Source organism: Cephus cinctus, unplaced genomic scaffold, assembly GCF_000341935.2.
Source record: "Cephus cinctus unplaced genomic scaffold, Ccin1 Ccin1_scaffold0059, whole genome shotgun sequence".
Taxonomy (NCBI): domain Eukaryota; kingdom Metazoa; phylum Arthropoda; class Insecta; order Hymenoptera; family Cephidae; genus Cephus; species Cephus cinctus.
The window spans coordinates 3,399-13,049 of record NW_014332802.1 but is presented as its reverse complement, the minus strand read 5'-3'; the positions used below and the strand labels follow the sequence as shown (position 1 = coordinate 13,049).

At 41.4% G+C, this 9,651-nt stretch overlaps 1 protein-coding gene across 6 annotated transcripts in view; it reads right to left on the bottom strand.

The window, feature by feature from the left end:
• LOC112494509 overlaps positions 1-7,148 on the bottom strand; it is a 23,235-nt gene extending 16,087 nt beyond the window's left edge. For 2 of the 6 annotated variants that reach the window (XM_025086059.1, XM_025086046.1), the window contains exon 1: positions 6,891-7,148. In XM_025086059.1, the coding sequence (XP_024941827.1) occupies positions 6,891-7,142 (252 nt within the window). In that variant the 5' untranslated portion in view covers positions 7,143-7,148. The other 4 variants (XR_003059998.1, XM_025086052.1, XM_025086065.1 and 1 more) reach the window with 4 other exon arrangements.
• Between the last annotated feature and the right edge of the window lie 2,503 nt (positions 7,149-9,651).

The window sequence follows — 9,651 nt, the reverse complement described above, 5'->3', positions numbered from 1 at the left end:
TCCTCGTATTTTAGGTGACAATTTTTAGAGATATGGGATTTCCAGATGCTCCTCTTCGTAGTTTTCTGTAACGAGGTGTCGGATGTGGAAGTCCAGGGTGTCCAAATAGTATAGGTACTTTTCATTTATGCCAGACCTCATTCTCATATACTTGAGTAAGAGAGTACCTCCGTCAGTACATGGTGTGGATTCCAGTATGCATAACATCCTAAATATATATATTTATAAGGATATAAAGATTATGAGGAATTTAACACTTAATCAAACCACTTGCAAAAAATAGACAGAGTATGACCAGTTAAAGTAAGTAAATCCATAAGTTATGCATAATATATCAGTGTATGTTTTAATCCATTGAGACTGCATAGCAAGTCAATATATATTTATATTGAAATTTTAAAACAGCACATCAGACTCTGACTCAACTGTTATTCGTATAATATTTCTACAAACAATAACTAGGCAGAGATATTTAATATGTCATTCATCTGGTAATATGTATGATATTTTACAACTGAAATTTATAATTAAAACACTATACACAATTGCCAATACCATTAAGTGCGACAAAGAGACTTGAATTTAGCAGATAGTAACAGTATCATATTTGTTATAATAGATATATTCTAATATTTATTATGTTCTTGTTGAAATAGAAAACAAAAATTTAGAATAATTAATACTACAATATATTGTATCGCACTAGATTAGTTGAGTGATTGCCTTAAGATATCGAATGAGGACTTTACAAATATTAAATCTATAATAGTCTTTTAGTTCAAGTATATTTACCCTTCATTCAAGTAAATATTATTAATTATGAGAAACTAATCACATGTAATTTTTGATAAAAATTTTCATACAAAATTCAAATATTAATTTTATTTTTATCTATTAAACATTCAACTACAGATTTCATAAAAACAAATTAAATGAAAAATATATATTTTAAAGAAAAATTTACTTTGATTTTTGATTTGAACTAAATATGTAATTGATTGTAAGCGTGCAAATGAGGAGGAAATCTTCTTTCCTCATGGTAATCTTTTGGTGTCACGTCTATGATTATCACGGTAGAAAGCTTACGAAGATTCCTAAATGACTCAACTTCTTTCTAAATGAATTTCATTCTATATTTAAGAATATACTTTCCTTTCAAATTTATATATATTTTTGTGTTTTTAAGAAAAATCAATTTATAAATTACATTTATATGGCTTTTAACATTTTCGACAACGCAATATATTTATCTGATTAGTGACATTGCAATGCATTTATATTTTATATTTGTTTAACAATACAGATTTCAGTGTTTAAAACTTTTTTCATATATCCTATTGAACAACAAAAACTTGTGATATCCCCCAAAAAACACTTACGTGTAAAAAACTACGCCAAGTACAGGATTGCTGTGAATTCCTCTAACAAAAAGTATTGATATCATATTATTGAGGCCAAGTACATAAGTACTTAGTACTTTGTTTAACAATACAGATTTCAGTGTTTAAAACTTTTTTACATAACCAAGTACATAAGTACCAAGTACATAGTACATAGTTGTGGAAGTCCAGGGTGTCGAAGTGTTCCGCTCCGTAGTTTCTTGTATCTAGATGTTGGGCGTAGAAGTCCAGGGTGTCCAGGTGTTTCGCTCCGTAGTTTCTTGTATCTAGGTGTCGGGGGTGGGAGTCCAGGGTGTCCAGGTGTTCCGCTCCGTAGTTTCTTGTAGCTAGGTGTCGGGCGTGGAAGTCCAGGGTATCCAGGTGTTCCGCTCCGTAGTTTCTTGTATCTAGGTGTCGGACGTGGAAGTCCAGGGTGTCCAGGTGTTCCGCTCCGTAGTTTCTTGTATCTAGGTACTAGATGTATTCTACATTTAAGAATATACTTTCCTTTCAAATTTATATATATTTTTGTGTTTCTAAGAAAAATCAATTTATAAATTACATTTATATGGCTTTTAACATTTTCGACAACGCAATATATTTATCTGATTAGTGACATTGCAATGTATTTATATTTTATATTTGTTTAACAATACAGATTTCAGTGTTTAAAACTTTTTTACATAACCAAGTACATAAGTACCAAGTACATAGTACATAGTACACTACATGTTTTCCTATTATATGATCTAGCACTGGCCCATCATTTTAATTATATTTTCAATATTTCCTATAACGTTTTCGCTACTCTTTTATGTTACTACTGCTTCCCGTATTTAATTAAGATTTAATGGTGATTTAATAATTAATAAAACTTTAGGTGATTCCTTATCGAGTACTACTTGGCGGGTCCGTGCCAGGAATTCCAAAGTACTTACTTTGCATGTGCTGTAACGTGGCGTCCGTGGGACGGCCAGTTACATAAAAGCGTAGGGGCATGGAGAGCTGTGTCGCCAACGAAAGCCGCCAAGAGAATGCCGATGTCGACGAAGGTTCATGGCAAGGGGAAGCCGGGGAGAGAAACCGGCACCGCCGAGCCCGAATATCGGGCGGGCTCGGGTAAAATCGGCTCCGCCCGGAGACTGGCGGGCGGTGAGCGCCGAAAAGCGAAGAGCGAACCGAGGCGAGAGTAAACGCACGAGTTCGGGTGAACTCGGGATTCTTCGGGAATCCTCGGACCGGGGGTCGAAAGGGGCCACTTCGGTGTGAACCGCGGAACGGGAATACCGAAAGTCGGCGGATAAGGTATCGCGATTTTTCTGGTTTGAGTGTGGTGAGAGTGGGTGAAATTTGCAGGACCTGTTGGGCAACATGGCTATTTCCCGGACGTGATATGAAATTGGATCTATCGACGACGTCGGCGCTCCTACGAAACTCAGAGAATAGAGGAAGGAGACGGCCGACGAGGAGGAAAATTGCCAATCACCACCACCCGAGCGACGAGGAAGGAAGAAGGAAGTGATGTATACGGTCCACCGGAAGATTCGGTAAGTGCAGTTTAGGCGACCGCCGCGAAGCCATTCAGCCGGGGATGAAGCGCATCCGCCGGTGCATCTTGGCACGAGGAGTGGGGGGCCGCGGGCCTCGCCACGTATCCAGGCGGTTGCATATTTGAACCAACCACCGTCAACAGAGATGACCTCCGCGACCGCGTTGTGTATTAGAATTGTATAGAGCCGCGCTCGTATACATCACCCGACTGTACTCGTTTACCTAGGCAAAATAAAGGGTTATTGTTGGAATTAAATCCCACCATGTTAGTCATTACCAAAGAAGCCGGCTGATTCCTGTAGATACTCGCCGCCCTCACGATCCCCTCTACCATGTCGGATTAGGAGCTAGCGGGAAGATTCGGTCGAGAAGACTCCCGGAATTGACGTGCCGCGGATTACAAATTAAAGGCCCGACGAGTCGGGCTGGTGCAAGGATGCACCTGGCGCCCAAGGGATCCGCGGAATGCCACGTTGGGGTCGCGGATAGAACGTAGGTCAGGAAATGCGTTATAAAATGATGTCGGTCTGCGACGTCTTCGTCGGAGTTCGCTTCCGGTCCGTGTCTCTGTGAGAGATCCTCTCTCTCCTCCGAGGCCGAGGGCCTGTCCGGCCTCTTGCCGGTCATCCCTCCACCAGCCCTCTGGTATCAGTTTCCAACTGCAGAACGGAACTCTCGCCATCCCTCCACTGGGATACGCGCGCTGTCCCAGCGGAAACTCAGAGAATAGAGGAAGGAGACGGCCGACGAGGAGGAAAATTGCCAATCACCACCACCCGAGCGACGAGGAAGGAAGAAGGAAGTGATGTATACGGTCCACCGGAAGATTCGGTAAGTGCAGTTTAGGCGACCGCCGCGAAGCCATTCAGCCGGGGATGAAGCGCATCCGCCGGTGCATCTTGGCACGAGGAGTGGGGGGCCGCGGGCCTCGCCACGTATCCAGGCGGTTGCATATTTGAACCAACCACCGTCAACAGAGATGACCTCCGCGACCGCGTTGTGTATTAGAATTGTATAGAGCCACGCTCGTATACATCACCCGACTGTACTCGTTTACCTAGGCAAAATAAAGGGTTATTGTTGGAATTAAATCCCACCATGTTAGTCATTACCAAAGAAGCCGGCTGATTCCTGTAGATACTCGCCGCCCTCACGATCCCCTCTACCATGTCGGATTAGGAGCTAGCGGGAAGATTCGGTCGAGAAGACTCCCGGAATTGACGTGCCGCGGATTACAAATTAAAGGCCCGACGAGTCGGGCTGGTGCAAGGATGCACCTGGCGCCCAAGGGATCCGCGGAATGCCACGTTGGGGTCGCGGATAGAACGTAGGTCAGGAAATGCGTTATAAAATGATGTCGGTCTGCGACGTCTTCGTCGGAGTTCGCTTCCGGTCCGTGTCTCTGTGAGAGATCCTCTCTCTCCTCCGAGGCCGAGGGCCTGTCCGGCCTCTTGCCGGTCATCCCTCCACCAGCCCTCTGGTATCAGTTTCCAACTGCAGAACGGAACTCTCGCCATCCCTCCACTGGGATACGCGCGCTGTCCCAGCGGAGAGATAGCACTGGTCCCCAAGCGAGTGATTCCCTCTTCTATCTAGGGTACCCGCGCCTCGGATGAATTTGGTATGACGTAGCGCGACCCGCCGTCTCTGCCCTTTGGCTCTGCCGGAACGCTCGAACGGACCTTGTTCCTCGTCCATGACGTCTTCGATCCGGCTGGCCCTCCTTCGGCTGCTTGTTCCCGTAACCGGGCTCTCCCGAATTACCTGGAACTTATTCGCCTACGGGGTAACGTTGCCCTCTGGCCTCCCCGAAATCATCATTTCCACGGGGGAGATTTTCTATCCTAATCATGCCACTCTCGAATTCGCTCGATTACCATGGTGGCTCGTGATCGATAAAAAGCAACGATCAGCTGTTTTCGCTTCGTTCGAGAACCTTGACCTACTCCGCTCTTTAATCTAGTCGGCTGTTTGTTGTGTCTCTTACACGTCTTGACAACAGCCGGCTCTCTTGGCGGCTTTCGTTGGCGACACGGCTCTCCGTGCCCCTACGCTTTCATGTAACTGGCCGTCCCACGGACGCCACGTTACAGTGCTCATAGTATTCTAATGCTGTATGGATTCCTAGTTTTCTTGACTGTATTATTCCTCTATACACAATATTTTATATATTATATAAATATAAATATTTTACATATAAATATTTTACAGCGGTAGTTATTGCGAACAAGTTTTCAAAATTTTATCACTTGCGTTATAATTTAATAGCAATAATAATAAAATTGTAATGACAATACTCGAGAAAATTCGAGCACGTGGTGGTGTTGGTGTTGGTGTTGTTGGTGGTGGTGTCGTGCATTCCTACTTGGCGGGTCCGTGCATTTCTTGATATAAATTTGGTACAAAACCAGTACCAATTTTCTATAGAAAGCATATTAACAATAACTCGTCAAAAATAATCACGGTAAAAGCTTAATAACAAACATACAGCATTAGAATACTATGAGCACGTGTAAAGTAAGTACTTTGGAATTCCTGGCACGGACCCGCCAAGTAGTACTCGATAAGGAATCACCTAAAGTTTTATTAATTATTAAATCACCATTAAATCATAATTAAATACGGGAAGCAGTAGTAACATAAAAGAGTAGCGAAAACGTTATAGGAAATATTGAAAATATAATTAAAATGATGGGCGAGTGCTAGATCATATAATAGGAAAACATGTAGTGACTTATGTGCTTGGCCTCAATAACATGATATCAATACTTTTTGTTAGAGGAATTCACAGCAATCCTGTACTTGGCGTAGTTTTTTACACGTAAGTGTTTTTTGGGGGATTGCTTAAGCTCATATTCAGGCTGCATTGCGTTTTCAGTCATAAGGGAATGAACGGACAACGTTCACGGGTGTAATATGCATGACTGGGCGAAGACGATGGGCAGAGATATAATATGACTTTTTTCCTCCCCCTGTGTACAGGTAATAGTTAAAATTCAATGTGCAACAGATGTTCATATAGATGCTCGGATTAATTCGTACATACAGGGTGAATCTTACCAAACGTCCAAAATGGGTGGGACTTAGTTGCTGCAAAGGCATGCCAATTCGGCCAATCAGGTAAACAATCAAACAATTGGGGGTGGGAAAGTAATATTTAATCACAACCTCGATAGCTATTACAATACATGGGTGTATCAGTAGCAATAGTACTGTTGCCTGTAATTTACAGTTTATCAAATAATGGTAGCGTTCGGCATCAGAACATGCTGCGATGTTTCGTTTTTTCAACAAAACTTCTATTTTTGAAGATGTCTTTCCGGAGCGGTGGATTGGGAGAGGTAGCACATTTCCATAGCCAGCAAGGTCTCCTGATCTGAATCCTCCAGATTTTTATCTCTGGGGATACAAAAAGAATGAGATCTACAAAACCCAGCTATTAAATGTAAACGACCTTCAGGTCAGAATAAGAAGAGCATGCGAGTCGATTACACAATCAACTCTGCAATCGGTTTGGGAATCACTTCGAAATCGACTCGACCTTTGCATCCAGAATGACGGCCAACAATTTGAACAGTTTCTGTAATTATTGCTAGCTAGTTCTTGTTTTTCTTTATTTTGATTTTCACTTTAGATACCTGTACCTATTCAAAATAAATTTCTACAGTTATTATCAACTCTTCAAACTTTATTTTCCTCACCACGCCTCAATATAGTCTACGTGATGATCAAAGTTGGCGCGCCTTTACAGCAATTCCGTTCCACCCATTTTAGACGTTTGATAAGACTCACCCTGTATAAATAACGAGTAGGTGAAACCTGTGAACTATTGTAGATGTCGAACGATTTTACATGCAATGATTGGAAAAGATTTACTGTAACTGTATTCAATGTATATTTTACAAAATATGTTTATATCTCGATTAAAAAAATATAAAAAGTATCAATTTATAGAGTAACCTTTGCTTCCATTGTTGCAATATATTCGCCTTTAGCACAATGTAAAATATATTCAGCTAAATCAACTGTTGGAAAGGTTGTTAATCGCTTTAGGTCAGGATTGTTTAGAAGATACACTTCTATACAATGAGTGCGTAGTGCTAAGAACAGAAGCTCATTAGCAGATTCATTTGCAGTACAAAATGCTGTTGGTTCATCAATTTGGGCTACACTTTGTCCAAGAAAGTTGTGTACTGGTATAACTCGAACCATTTTCTGTAAAATAAAATTATTGTACAGTATGATTTTGTTATACCTGTAATTATAATACAATGTTATTACATTATTCAAGTGCAAATCATTCAACCTAACAGATAAATTTCTTTAATATGTTAAAAAATAATAAATTGCATTATTAAACAAGCCGACTCACACATACAGGGTGTTCCGAAATTACCTGACCAACGGGGTATGGCGGTGTTCGGGAGGGACCACTGATCACGAAAATGACCTTATTTTTCTCTGGAAGGTCATAGTTTTTAAATGGGAGCAGGTCAAAGTTGACCAATCAGAGGGAGGCGTCAAGAGAAACGTAGGCACCTACGAACTCTGAGTTTTCTTCCCTCGCTTTTGTTTCTCGGTGGTTTCAGGCAGGATGACGTCAGCCGAAGACATGCCTATTGGAAACAAGGAACAAGAAACAAGCCACCGAGAAACAAAAGCGAGGGAAGAAAACTCACAGTTCGTATGTGGCTACGTTTCTCTTGACGCCTCCCTCTGATTGGTCAACTTTGACCTGCTCCTATTTAAAAACTATGACCTTCCGGAGAAAAGGAAGGTCATTTTCGTGATCAGTAGTGTCTCCCGAACACCGCCATATCCCGTTGGTCAGGTAATTTCGGAACACCCTGTATAAAACTCATTTATTGGTATTTTTTGCTATGTAACTCATTGAAGCACGGCGTAACATATACACTTATTTTACAACGTATTTTTATTTTTTAAGAACCTTAAACTGAGGAGGGCTTCTACCTTGTATACTTATAAAGTTAAGTAATTTTCAAAAATTATTTAGAAAACTAATAAAGAAGTAATGAAGAAGTAAAGAACTAACGAATCTTGGTGTATATAATTATATATCATCAGCGCATGGAATAGACTAGAATTTAAAAAAAAATATTTTTAGCCAAATTATAGTGATCGCACACGCCCTTCGATATGCTGGAATCACACTTAATATGTTTTTTGATCGCCAGTGAAAACTTCAATTCATATGAGCGTTAAGGATTCGGTTTTACTTGGAAGATGAAGAAAAATACACTGCCAAATGTTTATTAAAATATGCGTGTCTCTTTATTGATGGTCTTAAGGTGTTACGTCCTATGCGTGAGCGACCGTTTCTGGGACCATGAGGGAGCTAGGATAGGTATTGCGATCAAAGATCAAGTAAAAGGTATTGGGTTCTTGCCACTATAAGGTGCTAGAGCCTATTTGCATTTATGTCCCTTGGTCAATAGCTAAGGTGAGGTTCACAACCATATAATAGATGTATTTGAATTGACACACTCACTTCTTCTACGTGAGGTGTGGTTGTTACTAATAGATGATGATTTTACTTGGATTTAGGAGCTAATGGGTTCAGGTTTCGAAATCAGGAGAAGGAAATAAGGTTTAACTAAATATAATGAAACAATAGGTTCGAAATAAAAAAGTAAATTTTACAGTCGGGTGCAGCAGAGAGTATATAAATCTACTAACAAAGCGAGATTTGAATAGCACTGTATATGTGATCGTCAACTTGTGTAGTACGATTTACAAAGGATATATGTTAAGATGTAAGAATGTGAGCTACTCATGGGTGGATGAGCACCGAGAGGAAGAGGGAGAACGAGAACGAGAACGAGAGCGAGAGAGCGAGAGAGCGAGAGAGCGGGAGAGCGAGAGAGCGAGAGAGCGAGAGAGCGAGAGAGCGAGAGAGCGAGAGAGAGAGAGAGAGAGAGAGAGAGAGAGAGAGAGAGAGAGAGAGAGAGAGAGAGAGAGAGAGAGGGCGCTTGGTTCTCGACAATAGGGAAGTAGACTTGGTTGAAGGGGAAATTCTTGGTCCAGCCCTAAGGTGTAAAAAACTCGCCTAAACGAATGCTTTAGGAAATGCTAAGAATTGAGTTATTTTTGCGTGGACGCCCGGCACTGAGGTGATGCACTTTTCGCTTGGGCCCTAAGGCAAGTTATATCAAAATAAGTTATTTTATCGACACAACATTTGACTGACGCGGACAATCGGCTCAAGACTCCAGAAGGGATACTGCTCTACCACAGGATTAATTGGTAACTCCCGTATGATCGGTGTCGATGTTCATAAGGAAGATTTTGAATTTGGTGGGGATTGGATGCAATGTCAGGATGTTACGTCCGACGCAACGCACCTCCATTGCTACAGGGTCCAATTCTCTTTGTAAAAAGACTTTCTCCGGTTTGAGTGTAGGAATTTCCAATGAAAAATCTTTCACAGGCTATATACTTGTTACGTCCGACGCAACGCAACCCCATTGCCCCCCCCCCCCTTCAGCACCCCTCAGTACCCCATTAGCAAAGGTCAGAGACCACGACAGATGTAACCGATCCTCGACGAAAATTATTGTAATTATTGTAAATCATAGATTATATATTGTTACGTCTCAGCCCTCCTATATACGATACTAGTTAACCCATACATATACACAGCCACTTATACCCATGGCCAACCATATTATTATTGTTATACCCTAACCTATACAGACATTAT